The sequence below is a fragment of the Scyliorhinus canicula genome, chromosome 9, assembly GCF_902713615.1.
Source record: "Scyliorhinus canicula chromosome 9, sScyCan1.1, whole genome shotgun sequence".
Classification (NCBI taxonomy): Eukaryota; Metazoa; Chordata; class Chondrichthyes; order Carcharhiniformes; family Scyliorhinidae; genus Scyliorhinus; species Scyliorhinus canicula.
Window position 1 is genome coordinate 127,413,584 of NC_052154.1, and position 19,383 is coordinate 127,432,966.

A 19,383-nucleotide genomic window follows, 5' to 3' on the forward strand; every position below is an offset into this window, starting at 1 on the left:
ATATTGTACTCTTGACTTCAAATAACTTTATAGTTTTGAGAGTGAAATATCTAGTCTTTTGAAATATGGCATTTTCATGAACTTAAACTTTTTTTAAACTTAAACCCCCTATCCCTGCCACGTTCCAGGAACACTCTTCTAACCCTCGGGGTCCCATGCGCCCACACAAATCCCGTGATACTCCTGTTGACCCTCCTAAAAAAGGCCTTCGGGATAAGGATGGGAAGGCACTGGAACAGGAACAAAAACCTCGGGAGCACCGTCATCTTAACGGGCTGCACCCTCCCCGCCAGTGACAGCGGTAACATATCCCACCTCTTAAACTCCTCCTCCATCTGCTCCACCAACCTTGTGAGGTTGAGCTTGTGCAGGGCCCCCCAGCTCCCTGCCACCTGGACCCCTAGGTACCTGAAGCTCTTCCCTGCCTGCTTCAATGGGAGCCTACCAATCCCCTCCTCTTGATCCCCCGGATGTACCACAAACACCTCACTCTTGCCCAAGTTCAACTTGTACCCCGAGAAACCCCCGAATTAACATCCAAAAACTTAACAAACCTCTAAACAGAAGCACATTAGGGTTTACATTCAATACTGAAATCATTTATAATTCTGAATTCACCAAATGATTAAGGAGCCAGAAGCCGAGTGGGTGCGTGCGGAGGAGGCCTCCTGCATGGGGACCTCCCTCCGGGCCCTCGCCACGGCAGCACTCCCATCCCCACCCAAAAAACACTCCAGCAGCCCAGTGGTGACAGCCACCCTCCAATCCTGGAACCAACTGCGGCAGCAATTTGGCCTGAACAAAATGTCGGACAAGGCTCCCATCTGCAACAACCATAGGTTCAAACCAGCACTGACTGACGCCACCTTCAAAAGGTGGAGACAGGACGGGGGGACACTGACAGTCAGGGACCTATACACGGACGACAGGATCGCAACACTGGACGAACTGACAGAGAAATTTCAGCTAGCTGGGGGGAACGAGCTACGGTACCTGCAGCTCAAAAACTTCCTACGAAAGGAGACAAGGACGTACCCATAACCGCCACGACAGACACTACTGGAAGACCTACTGGACGCAAGTATCCTAGAGAAAGGGAACTGTAGTGACATGTATGGCCGACTGGTAGATAGGGACGACACCGTACTGGACGCAACAAGAAGGAAATGGGAGGACGACCTGGGGATGGAGATAGGGTGGGGACTCTGGAGCGAAGCACTGCATAGGGTCAACTCCACCTCCACGTGCGCAAGGCTCAGCCTGACGCAACTAAAAGTGGTACATAGAGCCCACTTAACGAGAAACCGTATGAGTAGGTTCTTCCCGGAGGTGGAGGACAGATGTGAGCGGTGCCAAAGAGGCCCGGCCAACCACGCCCACATGTTCTGGACTTGCCCCAGACTTGTGGAGTACTGGACAGCCTTCTTCGAGGCTATGTCCAAAGTGGTGGGGGTGAGGGTGGAGCCATGCCCGATAGTGGCGGTCTTCGGGGTTTCAGACCAGCCAGATCTATTCCTGGGGAGGAGGGCGGACGCCCTTGCCTTTGCCTCCCTGATCGCCCGCCGTAGAATCCTGTTTGGCTGGCGGTCAGCAGCACCGCCCAGAGCTGCAGACTGGCTGTCCGACCTCTCGGATTCTCTCCAAATGGAGAAAATCAAATTCGCCATCCGAGGGTCGGACGACGGCTTCCACAGAACGTGGGAGCCATTCATGCAATTGTTCCGGGACCTGTTTGTGGCCAACGTACAAGAGGAAGAATAGTCGGGGGAAGGTAGCCGGCGGGGAGGGGGGGGGGCTACGGGCTCGTTACGGGGGTTTGATGGCTAGCTAAGCCCAAAACCAAACTAAATAAATGCCAATAAACATGTTGGGGAATGTAAAATATGTATGCCGGCAAAGAGGGGGAGGCCACAGTTATTACTACGAAGATGCTCACCTGTAAATATATATGTTGATTTTTGCGTGTTTTTTTTTCTCTCTCTAACAATTTGTAATTTGTTCAATATAAAACATGAAAACTGAATAAAAAACATTTATAAAAAAAAAAGATAGTCTTTGGATGGAAGACTTCAGATGCCGCTCCCTGAAAAACACAGACACACTCAAGCTGTTCTCAAACTAAAACTAAAAAGCAGAAGTGGAGCTCAGCTCCACCCACACTCTGACATCACTCCAGTAACATGAGCAGCTCCATTTCTTAAAGGCTACTCTCATATGACAAATGCATAAGCACTCTTGACCTCTTGACTGGGCCTCCCAACCCTCTCATGTTCCACGTGACTCTCCTAACTGGGGGTCTCTCCCTCCCCCCCCCCCCCACCCCATCCACAATCATCAAACCACCGGGCCCTGTCCCATGAGCCTGACCCACCCCTTTCCATTATTAACATAGAACCCCCTAGCCCCCTCCCAGAATCCCCCCCTGCACTTCCCCTCGAAAGTATCTCACCCAGTATCGATCATCTCCCTCACATTTGCTCGCCTCGTGGGCCCATCAAAACCTGCTAACCAGGCTCCAATGTCCGCAGCCCTCCTCTCACCTCATCTCCATTCACGAGCCGATTTTAGTTCGCTAGCACGCGTAGTCCCCCCCTGCCCAAAGGCATAGTGTCCCCTCCCACCCAGTCCCAGAAGAAGAAAAAATAATCTAACCCATGCAATTCAATAAAATAACACATAACTTTGCAACAAAAAAAAGGAAACAAAAATGCCAATCAGATCAAACAAAAGCTGTAACAATGTGAAGTCAAGTAAGTTACAATACAGGTCAGTGAAAATAAATTTTTAACATTTATACATTTCCCAATCACAGTCCACGAACTCTGTTCCAGCTCCACTCCTCACTTCCGTCCCCATCCTTCTGCCTTCATGAACGCCTCAGCCGCCTCCACCATTTCAAAATAAATATCTTTGGCGATGTACGTCAACGTCGGCTTTGCCGGGTATACCATACCTAATCGCAATCCCTTGTTGTACAGTGCCGCCTTCACTCAGCTGAACACCGCTCGTATCTTCGGCAACTCCACCGTCAAGTCCTGGTAAATCCAAACTCTAGCACCATCCCACTGCACCTCCCACTTCTGCATCGCCCAGCTTAACACCTTATCCTCGTGGTATTTATGGAAGCAGATAATTACTGCTCTCGGCGGCTCATTTACTTTGGGTTTCGGCCTTAACGACCAATGAGCTCGGTCCAGTTCATACCGGGAGGGGCCTTCACCCTCCCCCATCAACTTTGTCAACATCTTAGCAAAGTACTCTGTTGGCCTTGAGCCCTCTGCCCCTTTGGGCAAGCCCACAATTTGCAGATTGTGCCGCCTCGAGCGGTTCTCCAAGTCCTCGAGCTTTGCTCGGAGTCCTCTGTTGACCTCCACTACCGTCTGTAATTTGTCTCCCATTGAGGTGAGCTGGTCGCTGTGCTGCGACACAGCCTCCTGCACTTCCTTCATCTTTTCACCTTGTTCCCTCATCTCGGCCGATGTCATTGCCACACCCACCCTCACCGGGTGATTGCCTCCTCCACCAATGATCTCAGTGCGACCGCCATCTCCTTACTCAACGCCTCCATGTGCCTCGCAAACTGCTTCTGCAGTTCCACAGCCATCACCTCGGTCATCCTTTCCACTGTAAGTAGTGCGGCCCCACTATGCGGTCCGGCATCCAACATCTTGTCGGTCCCCTCATTTGGCGGTGAACCCGCATTTCCTCCCTTCTTCACAGCTGTTTTTGGCATCCTTTTTTTTAAGATAATTTTTATTGGAATTTTTTACAGAAAATATAAAACATAACGACAAACAATGAAATGCAACAAAATAACCCATAATAACTGTAACACTCCCAGACCGTATCGACGCATGTATCACATCCCCCCACCCCCCAACCCCAATGAACAACAAAAGAACTTAAAAATAAATTTAAATTAAATAAACAAACATAGTCATCGTCCGTCCCCCCCCCCCTTTTCCCTCCCCCTTCCCCCCCTCCCCCCTGGGTTGCTGCTGCTACTGTCCCCGTATCCTATCGTTGAGCCAGAAAGTCGAGAAAAGGGTGCCACCGCCTAAAGAACCCTTGTACCGACCCTCTCAGGGCGAATTTGACCTTCTCTAGCTTAATGAAACCCGCCATGTCATTGATCCAGGTCTCCACGCTTGGGGGCCTCGCATCCTTCCATTGTAGCAAGATCCTTCGCCAGGCTACTAGGGACGCAAAGGCCAGCACACCAGCCTCTTTCGCCTCCTGCACTCCCGGCTCCACCCCAACCCCAAAGATCGCGAGTCCCCATCCTGGCTTGACCCTGGATCCCACCACCCTCGACACCGTCCTCGCCACCCCCTTCCAGAACATATGGGCATGGTTCGCTGGACTCCCCGAGCACCTGACACACCTGTCTTCACCCCCAAAGAACCTACTCATCCTCGTCCCAGTCATGTGGGCCCGGTGCAGCACCTTGAATTGGATGAGGCTAAGCCGCGCACACGAGGAGGAAGAATTAACCCTCTCCAGGGCATCAGCCCATGTCCCGTCTTCGATCTGTTCCCCCAGTTCCCCCTCCCACTTAGCTTTCAGCTCCTCTACTGATGCCTCCTCCGCCGCCTGCATAACCTTGTAGGTATCAGATATCTTCCCCTCTCCGACCCAGACCCCCGAAAGCACCCTGTCGCTCACCTCCCTCGCGGGAAGCGAAGGCAATCCCTCCACCTGCCGCCTAGCAAATGCCTTTACCTGCAGATACCTGAACATGTTCCCCGGGGGAGCCCAAATTTCTCCTCCAACTCCCCCAGGCTCGCAAACCTCCCATCAATAAACAGGTCCCTCAGCTGTCTGATGCCCGCTCTGTACCAACCCTGAAATCCCCCATCAATGTTCCCCGGGACGAACCTATGGTTCCCCCTTAACGGAGCCTCCATCGAGCCCCCCACTTCTCCCCTATGTCGCCTCCACTGCCCCCAAATTTATTTATTTTTAAATAATTTTATTGGAATTTTTTACACAAAATATAAAAATATAACAACAAGTATAGCAAAAAGCAGTAATATGCAACTAACAGCCCCATAACACCCACAATTCCCCCCATACCGTAACATCACATGTGTCACACTCCCCCCACCCCCACCCCAACAAGAGAACTTAACCATAAATTAAAATTAAATAAATCAAATTTAAATAAAGTAAGCCAACATAATCAACGTCCCCCCCACCCCCCCCAGGTTGCTGCTGCTACTGTCCCAGTACCCTATCGTTGAGCCAGAAAGTCGAGGAAAGGTTGCCACCGTTTAAAGAACCCTTGTACCGACCCTCTCAGGGCGAATTTAACCTTCTCAAGCTTAATGAAGCCCGCCATGTCATTGATCCAGGTCTCCACGCTTGGGGGCCTCGCGTCCTTCCACTGTAGCAAAATCCTTCGCCGGGCTACTAGGGACGCAAAGGCCAGCACACCGGCCTCTTTCGCCTCCTGCACTCCCGACTCTACCCCAACCCCAAAGATCGCGAGTCCCCATCCTGGCTTGACCCTGGATCCCACCACCCTTGACACCATCCTCGCCACCCCCTTCCAGAACTCCTCCAATGCCGGGCATGCCCAGAACATATGGGCATGGTTCGCTGGACTCCCCGAGCACCTGACACACCTATCTTCACCCCCAAAGAACCTACTCATCCTCGTCCCAGTCATGTGGGCCCTATGCAGCACCTTGAATTGGATGAGGCTAAGCCGCGCACACGAGGAGGAAGAATTTACCCTCTCCAGGGCATCAGCCCATGTCCCGTCTTCGATCTGTTCCCCCAGTTCCCCCTCCCACTTCGTTTTCAGCTCCTCTACTGACGCCTCTTCCACCTCCTGCATAAGCTTGTAGATATCGGATATCTTCCCCTCCCCGACCCAGACCCCCGAGAGCACCTTGTCACTCACCCCCCTCGCGGGGAGCGCAGGGAATCCCTTTACCTGCCGTCTAGCAAATGCCTTTACCTGCAGATATCTAAACATGTTTCCCGGCAGGAGCCCAAATTTCTCCTCCAACTCCCCCAGGCTCGCAAACCTTCCGTCGATAAACAGGTCCCTCAGCTGTCTAATGCCCGCTCTATACCATCCCCGAAATCCCCCATCCATGTTCCCTGGGACGAACCTATGGTTCCCCCTTAACGGAGCCTCCATCGAGCCCCCCACTTCTCCCCTATGTCGCCTCCACTGCCCCCAAATCTTGAGGGTAGCCGCCACCACCGGACTCGTGGTATACCTCGTGGGAGGGAGCGGCCACGGCGCCGTTACCAGGGCCCCAGGCTTGTATCCCCACAGGATGCTCTCTCCATCCGTTTCCATGCTGCCCCCTCCCCCTCCATTACCCACTTGCGCACCATCGACACATTGGCCGCCCAATAATACCCCGAGAGATTGGGTAATGCCAGCCCCCCCCCCATCTCTACCCCGCTCCAAGAAGACCCTCTTCACCCTCGGGGTCCCATGCGCCCAAACAAAGCTCATGATGCTGCTAGTCACCCTTCTAAAAAAGGCGCTAGGGGTAAAGATGGGCAAACACTGAAAAAGGAACAAGAACCTCGGGAGAACCGTCATTTTGACGGACTGCACTCTACCCGCCAACGATAGCGGCACCATGTCCCACCTTTTAAGTTCCTCCTCCATCTGCTCCACCAGCCTGGTAAAATTAAGCTTACAGAGAGTCCCCCAATTCCTGGCCACCTGCACCCCCAGGTATCTGAAACTCTTCACTGCCCTCTTAAACGGGAGCCTCCCAATTCCCTCCTCCTGATCACCCGGGTGTACTACAAATACCTCGCTCTTGCTTAAATTTAACTTATAGCCCGAGAAGCCCCCAAATTCCGCTAACAGCTCCATCACCCCCGGCATTCCCCCTTCTGGATCCGCCACATACAACAGCAGGTCGTCCGCATACAGCGATACACGATGTTCCTCCCCACCCCGCACCAGACCCCTCCATCTCCCTGACTCCCTCAACGCCATAGCCAAAGGTTGAATCGCCAGTGCAAAGAGCAAGGGGGACAGGGGGCACCCCTGCCTGGTCCCACGGTAGAGCCTAAAGTACTCCGATCTCCTTCCATTGGTAACTACACTTGCCATCGGAGCCGCGTAGAGCAGCCTCACCCATTTGATGAATCGCTCCGCAAATCCGAACTGCTCCAGCACCTCCCACAGGTACCCCCACTCAACTCTATCAAACGCTTTCTCCGCATCCAGCGCCACCACTATCTCCGCCTCCCCCTCCACTGCCGGCATCATAATAACATTTAGCAATCTCCGCACATTCGTGTTGAGCTGCCGTCCCTTGACAAATCCTGTCTGATCCTCGTGTATCACCCCTGGCACACAGTCCTCTATCCTGGTGGCCAGGATCTTTGCCAGCAACTTAGCATCAACATTGAGGAGTGAGATTGGCCTGTATGATCCACACTGCAAGGGGTCCTTATCCCGCTTCAGGATCAGAGAGATCAGCGCCCGCGACATCGTCGGGGGCAAAGCCCCCCCTCTCCCATGCCTCATTGAAGGCTCGCACCAACAGGGGGCCCACCATATCCGCATACTTTTTATAAAATTCCACCGGGAACCCGTCCAGCCCCGGCGCCTTACCTGACTGCATTTGTCCAATCCCCCTGACTAGCTCCTCCAACTCTATCGGCGCCCCCAGCCCCTCTACCAGCTCCTCTCCCCTCTACCAGCTTCTCTGTTTTTGGCATTCCTTAACCGCTTAGTATTTTTCTCCTTCTTTCTTCAATCTTGAAATAAATAAATAATAAAATTTAAGAAAATTAAAAAGTGAAAATAAATAATCGCATTTTTTTTCCGTAAATAAAATTTGTTTAAAAAATAAAAAAATCTCTTCCCCTGAGACCGGACTTCAAACATCCCAAACATTCATTTTCAGCAGGGACCACCCGCTGTGTGCTGCTCCCCCTCTACATTCGTCCTGGGTACAGGCCTCGCCTCAGGCCAAGCTCACCCCTCCCCCCCGCTGCTCACTTCGGGCTCGATGCCCCTGCTACTCCGGCCACGGGGCTCCCCATCTACTCCAAACTGGCCCAACCCATCCCTCAGGCCCCAAAGGCCGAAATAATCCCGTTCGGCGAAACAACAGGGAAACCCCCGGGAAACGGCAAAATGTCACGGACCGGCGGGAGCCCCTTCTCAAAGTGGCCGCTCCGCTTGCATGCGCCACCATTAGGGTTGAGTAATAACGACTGGACCTCTCCATCTCAACAATGAACTTTTAAAAAGGCACGGATGCTGGATTTGAATAATGCTGATGTAATGACAATGAATGTTCTGGAATTTGCCTAATTACCTCTGGAGTTGGAGAACATTTCTACAGGACTTTCCCGGTTGGACAGGATCCAATCTCGTGTGTGAAAACGGGGGGAAAAGCATGATAATGTGCATGTAGCTTTCTTACTCTTAATGCATTCTTATGTGTCTGCAATGCGCACACACCGCTAAATGTCCCACCTACTACAGACATTGCAGTCTCCATCGTAACTACTGATTCATGTACCATGTTTTGTGAGCCCAAATGCTAACCAGCCACAGGGTACTGGGACACCATGGCTCATGTTATGTAACCGGTTGTGTTCTTTGTCATAAGTGTATGACACTCTGTAGGGTGTTTTCTGTTGCATGGATCTTAGATCTCATTCCTGCTTCAATACCTCACCTTGCAAGGTCAGCATGAGGCTGTTCACAAGCTCAGTGTCCTGACTATATTTATCTTATGACAGGACAGAATATCAATGCATTGCCAGTTATGGATTGAGATCTGGATGTGACTCGTTAAGGGTAAAGCTGAACTAGGTGACAATGTTACAAAGATGACTGGGTGGAATGGACGTTAAGAGAGCTCATCATCAATTAATTCCCTTTCCATATTTCTCAACCATTTTGAAAAACTTTAAGGATGAAATTCATCTTTGATAAAAATAAATTTTATTAAATTAATGGCACACTAACAAAATCATGCTCCTAGAAGTAACTCATTACACTGTTTTGGTCATTCTTTGGGTTTTCATCAAGCGGTTATTTAATGCTGTGCATTGGTTTATTGCAAACTAAGTGCTACTTCACACAACACAGTGCACTCTTGCATATTGTTAATTTTTCTCAGTAGGCTGGTTTGTTGTGCATTGTTATACCTCCTGCATCCAATTAACATTGGTAAGGTATTTATAAGCACCCTTGCATCCTCTCGGTGTGGAAGAGGGTGCGAAGGACTTTCACTACAAATTTGTGTAGCATCTACTGATGCTCTCTGATTCAGTCTCCTTTATCATGACTTTATTGAACTTGCTGCACCCAGTCATGCCAGGCAGGGCTTTATTGGCCGTTGTGTTACCAGTTCCTTTATCCTTTATGCTGGCTCATGGCTCCCTGTTTCTCTTTTCTTACTTGCTGCAGGTACTGATATGGAAAATAATGGATTTTCATCTCTCACTGATGAAGTCACTTCAACACCCATCAGCAGCAGCAAGGTAGGAATGTGACACTTCTGGCCACACCTACACCTCGAGTGGGAACAACCCACAGCACCCAACAAGCACAGAGAGCCTAAAATAATCATTTCTGGATTGGATCCAATCTCTCAAACATATTTCCTATTTGAGCCACACCATACACTGACCAGATCAGCTGCACAAAAAAAATAATAAACTTGAAATTGTGTGTCAGATGCTCTTCTTTTCCACATTTTGAAAAGTCCCATAAGGAGGCCTCCTACAGATTCAGTGTAGTAACTGCCAGCCAGCTCCTCAAAGTAAAGGTTAAAATATCTCCCTCCCTGCCACACTTTCTGCCACACTTTCTTCCCTTCAGGCATGGAGGAAGCAATGGTCACAATAAGTGAAACCTGGAGGCTGGTGATATCAGAAGAAACTGCTCTGAGGAATAACAATCCTGAGGAGAGGTAGTAAAGGTAGTGCAGAGTACCCAAATTTCCATTTTACCGGCTACTGTTCGGATGTCATCAGAAAAGATCAAGTCATTCTCATGAAGAAAATCCATCACTGTTTCACTTCCATAATTAATCTGTTTTTGGTTTTATTTGTTTTAAACCCATCACAGACACAGCATGGAGCTGATGATCAGAACTTCGTTGAAAATTAAAATAAACCATCTGTGAAAATAAAATTAAGTAAAATTGTAAAATGTAATAAATGATTCAGTGAATAGTGGCACCTGTTGAATACAGCAGACGAAACACTTAAGCCAGGTTTGATCCATGGTACAGAGTGCCTTTTTCCATCTCGGGTTGTGTGGCTGTGAAAAGGCCCAACATGAACCTTGATACCTCCAAGCTAGGAATACGTTTCTACTCATTATAACAATCTCCTGTCTCCTGGAAAATGTGTGACGCTGTTGATGTAAGCCTGTTTGTAATTCCCTGCTGTCAAAAGGCTGCCAGTAATCACTGACTCAGTTGAGACATGAAGGATGGGGGAGGTTAAAAAAGAACATTCAGACACCTGCTAATCCATTGGCCGTCACCATCAGAAGACAGTCTGCAGCCAAATCAATTCACTCTGCGCGACATCAAAAAAACGGTTGTGCACGCTGGATACAGAAAAGGTTATGGGCCTGACAACCTACCAGCTACAATGCTGAAAATTTGTGCTCCAGAAGTACCCATGCCTCTATCCAACTTGTACCTCTCCAGTTACAGCACTGCAACCCACACAATGGAGTGTAAAAATGCCTTATCCAAGCAAGGTTATCCCTATCAGTACAATTAATTCCTCATCAACCTATTCTCAGTCATCAGCAAAGTGATAGAAAGGGTTATTGGCAATGCTGTCAAGTGCCACTTACCAATGACTTGTTTAGAAATGTTCAGTTTGAGTTCCACCAGGACCACTTGGCTCCTGAACTCATGACAGCCTTCATTTAACTGTGGCAAAAAAGCTGATGTCCAGAGGTGTAGTGAGAGATAATGCCTTTGACATCAAGACACCATTTGACCGAGTGTGGCATCAAGGATCGCTAGTAAAATTGAAGTCAATTACAATCAGTGGGGAAAACTCCATGGGGGCTAGAGTTAAACCTAGCACAATGGAAGTTCTTTGTGATTGTTGGAGGCCAAATATCTCAACCCAGGACATATTTGCAGGAGTTTGTCAGGCCTAAGCCCAATCATCTTCAGCTGCTTCATCTATGACTTTGATGCTTCATGTATGATCGTCCCTCCGTCTTAAAGTCAAAAATAGGGATGTCCAGTATGATTACACAATGTTCAGTTCCATTCGCAACTCCTCAGATAATATAGCATGGGCACATTCAGGCTTGGGCTGAGATGTGGCAACTAACATTCACGCCACATAAATCCCAGCCAATGTCCATCTCAACAAGAGGTAGTCTAACTGCCTTCCCTTGACATTCAATGGCATTACTAACATTGAATACCTCACCGACACCATTCACCTCACCGTCACCATTGATCAGAAACTTAACTGGACCAATCACAATAGTTACTGTAACTACAAGAACACATCAGAGGCTGGGAATTCTGGAGCTTGTAACTCACCATCTGAACCCCAAAAGCCTGTCCACTGTCTGCAAAGCAAAATTGAGGAGTGCGATGGAATACTTTCCACTTGCCTGGATGAGTACGCCCCCAACAACATTTAAGAAGCTTGACACCACTCGGGACAAAGCAACCCACTTGATCGGTACCCTCATACACGACCCTTAGATATGGAGTCCTTCCACCAGCAGCAATCAGTGCAGCAGGATGTACCATCTACAAGATGGAATGCAGCAACTCACTATGGCTTTTTCAGCAGCAACTTCCATGACTTCTGCCACCTTGAGGGCCAAGGCAGGGGGCGCATGGGAACACCACCACCTGAAAGTTCCCCTCCGAGCCACAAACCATCCAAACTTGGAAGTATATCCCATTCCTTCATTGTCACTGGGTCAGTATCCTGGAATTCTCTCTCTAACAGCACTAAGGAAGTATCCGCACCACATGACTGTAGCAGTTTAAGAAGAAGGTGGCTCACTAATGTTCTTCTCGCTCTCTCTCTTTCTCCGGGGCAGTTAGGGATGGCCATTAAATGCTGATCTTGCCAGCAATGGCCATGTGCTGTGAATGAATAAGTGAAAAGCTTGTCATGCCCACCAACATGGCCCTAATTGGGCTTAGCTGTAATGTCCAGTTTCCCAGTGTGGTGAAGCAGTGTTAATTGAGTGTCCCACATTTCTTTCAGTCTGATTCCAAGCTATACAACGGTTACAACAAAGACTGTGTATCCCACATCTCTAAACTCAACAAGAAGGAAAATTTGAAGGTACGTGTCTCCAGGTGACAATGCAGCAGCAAAAAGTGGCTCTGTAACTTCTGTCACTGTTTCCTAGCTTTTGAGACGGAATCATTGATTTCTTGTTTGTATCAAAATAATCAGTTGTTCTGACATCAGCTCCACACAGTAGTCATGTGTTAGATTCAGCAGCAGATCAGTCTCTCAAAATTGAGTTTCATATCGCCTTGCCCCTTACTGAAACCGTATAGTGAAATCTGCACATTCCTTATTGTACCATTCTCTGATAGTACAAAGAGAAGTGCAGCTGAGAAAGACTTTTCAGCCTATTTAGTTCATCTTTCCTTCAATTTAAAACCTACAAACCTCTTCAGAACATTTTCCAATTCAGCCTGGAATTAGTGATTTAAGCAGCATCCTTGTCAGATTTTATGAGGAAGCTAATCAGGTTTTTAAAGGCATAGGGAAACAGGAGAGGCACATGGAATTAGGTCTATCGTGGGCATAATAAACAGACAAGTTGGGTCGAATAGCCTGTTTTTTGATGGTGATTGCCATGTCATCTATGTAACTCTGATATATCCCACATTCTGCAGCAGAACACACTCCAAAAGTTATTAACCTTTTGTAATTAATTCTCATGGGTCGTCTAAAGTTGTACATTCTAATATACCCTGTAGTCTACTACTCTTTATACTTCAAACCTCTCACTGTAATAATGTGGGGTGGCACGGTAGCACAGTGGTTTGCACTATTGCTTCACAGCGCCAGAGACCCGGGTTCGATTCCTGGCTTGGGTCATTGTCCATGCGGAGTCTGCACGTTCTCCCCGTGTCTACGTGGGTTTGCTCCCACAAGTCCCGAAAGACGTGCTGGTTAGGTGAATTGGACATTCTGAATTCTCCCTCACTGTACCTGAACAGATGCCGGACTGTGGCAACTAAGGGACTTTCACAGTAACTTCATTGCAGTGTTAATGTAAGCCTACTGGTGACACTAATAAAGATTACTATTGTTTACAATATCTAGTGCTTCCCACTCGGGATCATATCATTCTCCTCCAAATTCTCTACATCGTCATCAAGCTACACTCGCCTGGTTCCATTCATATCTATCATAGTCAGAGCATCACCTGCAATGCCTTTCCTTCCCACTCCTAGGTAGTCATCTCTGGCATCCTCCCGGAATCTATCCTTGGTCCCCCCTTATTTCTCAACTATATGCTTCCCCTCCGCAAATCATCGGAGAAAGGAATGTCAGTTTCCATCTATATGCTGGTGACATGCAGCTTGACCTAACCACAATCGGCTAGATTTACTGTTTTTGAGCAAGTGCGGAGGATCTATGGCGTTTTATGTCAAAAAGCTCAGCGCCGCCCCCTCACCAATCCTGCGATGGGTGAGGGGCTAGCAGCCGCTCTGCGTAAAACTCCCGCTCCCATGATAAAAACAGCTAGAGAATGGCCGGGTCTGTAGCTGTGCATGTGCACGGCGGCGACCTGCAGTGGTCGCGCCGTAAAACATGGCGTCGGCCGTGCGCAGACCCGACCTGCGAGATAGTGCCTTCCTGGCCACCCCCCACCAGTCCCCCCAGCTCTGGCAGAAGCACGGCTCCCGCCCGACTGTGACGCCGCTGGACACAGTCCGCAGCCGCCATGCTGGGTTCCTGACCGCTGTAACCACACATCAACCACGCGGTCGGGAACACGGCCCATTGGGGGCAGAGCACCAGGGGAGGGACTTCAGGTGACACGCTAAAGCCGCCCCAATGCGTGCGGCTCAATGATGCCATTTTGGAGGGGGTGGAGCATAAGGACCTGCGTCAAACAGGCGCTGCCCCTGATTTCGGCAACTAAAAGGATTGGCCGGCTGATCGCCAATTACGAAATTGGTGCGGGGAACAGTGAATCCCGCCCCATGACTTTTGACCCCTCCACTAGACTGCTTTTCCGACATCCATTGCCAGCTGAACTGAAATCGCCCCCAAAATTATATTTTGGAAAATCAAAGCCAGGGGGCTGGATTCTCCATTTCAGCGGCTAAGTGCCGACTCAAATAGAGAATTTGCAGGCCTTTTATGACATCAAAATCGGCACTGATCCCTCACCAATTCCGGGACCAGTGAGGGGCTAGCAGTGGCGGCGGGTGAAACTCCCAGCTCCTGCCCAAAATCGGCCAGAGAATGGCTGTGTCCATGGCCACGCATGGGTACAGCAATGACCTGCAGGGGTCGCGCCACACAACATGGCGCCAGTCGTACGTGGACCTAACCCGCCATCCGCCACCCCATAGGCCACCCTCTGGCCACCCCCCACCAGTTCCCCCCCCAGCCATTGCGGAAGCTCCCCCCCCCCCCCCCCCCCCCCCCCCCGGCCAGCGGCACAGATCCCGGCCGAGTGTGGCGGTGCTGGAAACAGTCCGCAGCCGCCACATCGGTTTCCCAAGACCACAAGTTACCCGCGCGGTCGGGAACTCGGCCTATTGGGGGGGAGCATCACGAGAGAGCCTGCCGATGATGCGCCACCGCCGTTGCAATGGCGCGCGACGCGATTATGACACTTCCGAGGGGGCGGAGCATGGCTGACCGCCGTCAAACAGGCACCAGCCCCGATTTGGGCATCGGGGTGGATTCTCTGCCGATTACGATATTGGCGTCTGGCAACGGAGAATCCCACCCATTGTCTTTAGTCCTCACCACAAACTTCAGCTTCATCTCTTTACCTGACAACTATCTGAGGCTGAACTAGCTGTTCGTCACCTTGGTGCCATTATTTTTTTTTATAAATAATTTTTATTGAAATTTTTACAAAATACAAAATATAAACATCTTAACTCTATTAACGTACAACGCGGTATGTAACATTGCCCAACATCATCCAAACCTCTCATTAGCTACTGCTAAAACCTTCATTGATGCTTTTGTTACTTCTAGACCTGACCATTCTAACACATGTCCAGCTGGTCTCCCATGGTCAATCCACTATAGAGTTGAGGTAATTCAAAACTCTGATGCCTGTGTTGCAGCTCACATCAAATCCCATTCCGATTCACGCATCATATGTGTTAGCTCTCCAACATTGGCTCCCAGTTACACAACGTTGCGCTTTAAAAATTCTCATCCTCCTTTTCAAATCCCGCTGTGGCCTCTCCCATCCCTACCTCTGTGATGTCCTCCTGCCCTATAATCCTCATGGAATACCTGCGCTCATCTAATTCTGGCCTCTTGAGAACCCAAATTTAATTGTTCCACCATTAGTGGCTGTACTTTCAGTTGCCTGGACTCTAAGCTCTTGAATCCCCCCCCCCCCCCCCCCCCCCATAAAACTCTCCTCCTTTCTACTTCACTTTCCTCCTTTAACAAACTCCTTAAAATCTACTTATTTGACCAACCATATGGGATGATTGTCGGATCTTGCTCTGTACAAATTGTCTGCTGCATCCTCCTGTAACAGATATGAAGTGCCTTGGAATGTCCTGAAGACATTAAATTTCCTGTGTAAATGCAAGGCCTTTCTCTAAAAATTAGGTTGCCTTTTCATTAATGGAAGATTCTGAAATAATGGCTGAACGTGTTTCTTCAATCTTCTTTTAAACATTCATTGGTTAAATATTCTCCAGTAACTCTCACTGTCGAGTGTATTCCAAAGTGTTCTTTGTGATTAACTGTTTAATTCACCAGCAGGGGTGGGTTCTATATTTTAAATAGGTTCAAAAGAAAAATTACAGACAGGAGAAGAAGAGGGCCAGCAAGGAGATGCTCAGTGCTTTGAAGGACCCTACTGTGGTTGTGATGGAAGATTGGCTGAAGGTAGGTTGGTGTACAAATCCATCAAAAAAAATTCAACTGACTGCCAACCAATTCAGCTAGTTAACTCCATAGTCATCCAAACCATTGATGTTCAAATCTATCTTCACAGTTAACTCAGGCGCTCGGTCCCCATCTAAATTACAATCACAGCAGTTCATAATAGATGCTGCGAACACTTAGACCAACTTAACTAACAGTCATCAAAGTCATCAGTGTTCAAGCCCAGCACAGCTTGAACTGAAAGTAGTTGTTGTGATTTACCTCACTCAAAAGCCAACTCTTATCAACTGAGTGTCTCTTTTTCTTTGTCATGTCACTGTATTTTCCCTGCCAGCTGTTCCACACAGGTTCTGGTAAATGTAGGTGGCAGAAAGTTGGGTGTAGCACTGCATAAATATTCACAGGTTACATATAGCCTGCCAGGGGTCATGACATGAACAGTCTTTCTGTGACCGCCCCCTCTATTCCGCCACCACACGGTAGTACGCATGCAGTAATGTTTTGTTACAATTTTCATTCTATTTTTCATTGCAACTCCTCTTGCTGACACCCCTGCAGGACCTGAGGCAGGTAAAGGGAAAGTTCCTGCATAATACACTTCATATAGGAAGTGGTGATGTAAAGAAGGAACATGTGGTCATTGTTCCTGCCTGGTGATCAGTGAAGGACCCTGCTATGAATTAACTGCAGGTATAAGCCCCAAAAAAGGATTTGCTGTGATTAAATATATTCACTTCCATTACACTTCAGGGCCTGAATGAAGCAAATTGGCATTCATTCTATCTGAGCCAAGTAACAGAGTCAAATTTGTTTTTATATTCTTACTCTTGCATGAATGCTCCTTTGTCAAACATGGAAAGATTAACCACTGCAGTTAGGTCCAGTACGTTGTTTTGTTCAATGAATGTTGCTCAAAATTTTATATTCTCAATTTCTTTGTACTGATTGAAGAGCGATGACCCACAATCTTGATTGCAGATCCGAGGTACTCTGAAGAGCTGGACCAAATTCTGGTGTGTGCTCAAACCTGGCGTTCTGCTTATTTACAAAACAGCCAGCAATGGTCAATGGGTGGGGACCATCCTTCTCAACACCTGCGAGCTCATCGAAAGACCCTCCAAAAAGGATGGCTTTTGTTTCAAACTGTTTCATCCTCTGGATCAATCCATCTGGGCAGTGAAGGTAATGTATGTCCAGTGTTCCAGAGATTCAAGGTCTTTCTTCTTTTTGTTTAATATAAATTTAGAGTACCCAATTCATTTTTTTTCCAATTAAGGGGCAATTTAGCGTGTTCCATCCACCTACCCTGCACATCTTTGGGTTGTGGGGGCAAAACCCACGCAAACACGGGGAGAATGTGCAAACTCCACACGGACAGTGACCCAGAGCCGGGATCGAACCTGGGACCTCGGCGCCGTGAGGCAGCAGGGCTAACCCACTGCGCCACCATGCTGCCCTTCAAGGTCTTTCTTTGGGCAGCACGGTAGCATTGTGGTTAGCACAATTGCTTCACAGCTCCAGGGTCCCAGGTTCGATTCCCGGCTTGGGTCACTGTCTGTGTGGAGTCTGCACGTTCTCCCTGTGTGTGCGTGGGTTTCCTACGGGTGCTCCGGTTTCCTCCCACAGTCCAAAGATGTGCATAGGTGGATTGCCCATGCTAAATTGCCCTTAGTGTCCAAAATGGCCCTTAGTGTGGGTGGGGTACTGGGTTATGGGGATAGAATGGAGGTGTGGGCTTGTGTAGGGTGCTCTTTCCAAGAGCCGGTGCAGACTCAATGGGCCGAATGGCGTCCTTCTGCATTGTAAATTCCATGAAATTCTGTAAATTCTATGAAATAGAAAGAACAGAGGAGTGGACATCCAACTGACAAAGAACTAGTTAAAGCCCTCAAAAATCTACAATACATATAATCCATGTATATTTAGGAGTAAACCTAGCTCCAATGCATTCTCTTATTGTTGAAAGAGAAAATAAATAAATATGAGCACAATTTATGCAAACGTTTGCTTGATATTGCAACTCTGAAAAAGGTGGGAAAGGTGGGGCTGGTTTAGCACATAAGGCTAAATTGCTGGCTTTTAAAGCAGACCAAGGCAGGCCAGCAGCGCGGTTCAATTCCCGTACCAGCCTCCCCGAACAGGCGTCGGAATGTGGCTACTAGGGGCTTTTCACAGTAACTTAATTGAAGCTTATTCGTGACAATAAGCGATTTTCATTTCATGAGTCCTATCGGTGAATTGTGGAGCGGGGTCAAATTGTCACATCACCAATCTTTAGAAAGTAGCACGTTATAAGGAGAAAGTTGACTTCCATTGGGTGGCTAGAAGAATCATAGAATTTACAGTGCAGAAGGAGGCCATTCAGCCCATCGAGTCTGCACCGGCTCTTGGAAAGAGCACCCTACTCAAGCCCACACCTCCACCCTATCTCCGTAACCCAGTAACCCCATCCAAACCTTTTTGGACACTAAGGGCAATTTAGCATGGCCAATCCACCTAACCTAAGCATCTTTGGACTGTGGGAGGAAACCGGAGTACCCGGAGGAAACCTACGCAGACACTGGGAGAATGTGCAGACTCCACACAGACAGTGACCCAAGCCAGGAATCGAACCTGGGACCCTGGAGCTGTGAAGCAACAATGCTAACTACTGTGCTACCCCAAATAAGTAGGAAAGGGAATATCCCAACGGAACCAATAATGGAGGGAGGTGAAAATACAGAAATATTTGGAAAATATATTTTTTAAAGGTTATGGAGAAATAGGAAAATAGGACTGAATAAATAGAACATAGAACAGTACAGCACAGAACAGGCCCTTCGGCCCTCGATGTTGTGCCGAGCAATGATCACCCCACTCAAACCCACGCATCCACCCTATACCCGTAACCCAACAATCCCCCCCCCCCCCTAACCTTACTTTTTAGGACACTACGGGCAATTTAGCATGGCCAATCCACCTAACCCGCACGTCTTTGGACTGTGGGAGGAAACCGGAGCACCCGGAGGAAACCCACGCACACACGGGGAGGACGTGCAGACTCCGCACAGACAGTGACCCAGTCGGGAACTGAACCTGGGACCCTGGAGCTGTGAAGCATTTATGCTAACCACCATGCTACCGTGCTGCCCTGCTTTCTGAGAGTACAATTCTGGTCACATACAATTTGATGCTGTTGAAAAGCCAAAGCATAGCTAAATTGCATGATCTGTACTATATGTCATATGCATGTGAATTGAAACTATATGCATACTCTTAACATGAACCTCAGCTCTCCCAACCTGGATATGGGCAGCAGCATCCATT

The 19,383-nt window shown here is 48.6% G+C and overlaps 1 protein-coding gene across 1 annotated transcript in view; it reads left to right on the forward strand.

Annotated features, from left to right (window-relative positions):
* The first annotated feature begins 2,916 nt into the window (after positions 1–2,916).
* Positions 2,917–19,383, forward strand: part of LOC119970937 (oxysterol-binding protein-related protein 8-like) — a 69,869-nt gene continuing 53,402 nt past the window's right edge. The window contains exons 1-5 of the mRNA XM_038806047.1: positions 2,917–3,038; positions 9,279–9,489; positions 12,220–12,300; positions 15,976–16,077; positions 17,056–17,259. Of these exons, the coding sequence (XP_038661975.1) occupies positions 2,917–3,038; positions 9,279–9,489; positions 12,220–12,300; positions 15,976–16,077; positions 17,056–17,259 (720 nt within the window). The remainder of the gene's footprint in view (positions 3,039–9,278; positions 9,490–12,219; positions 12,301–15,975; positions 16,078–17,055; positions 17,260–19,383) is intronic.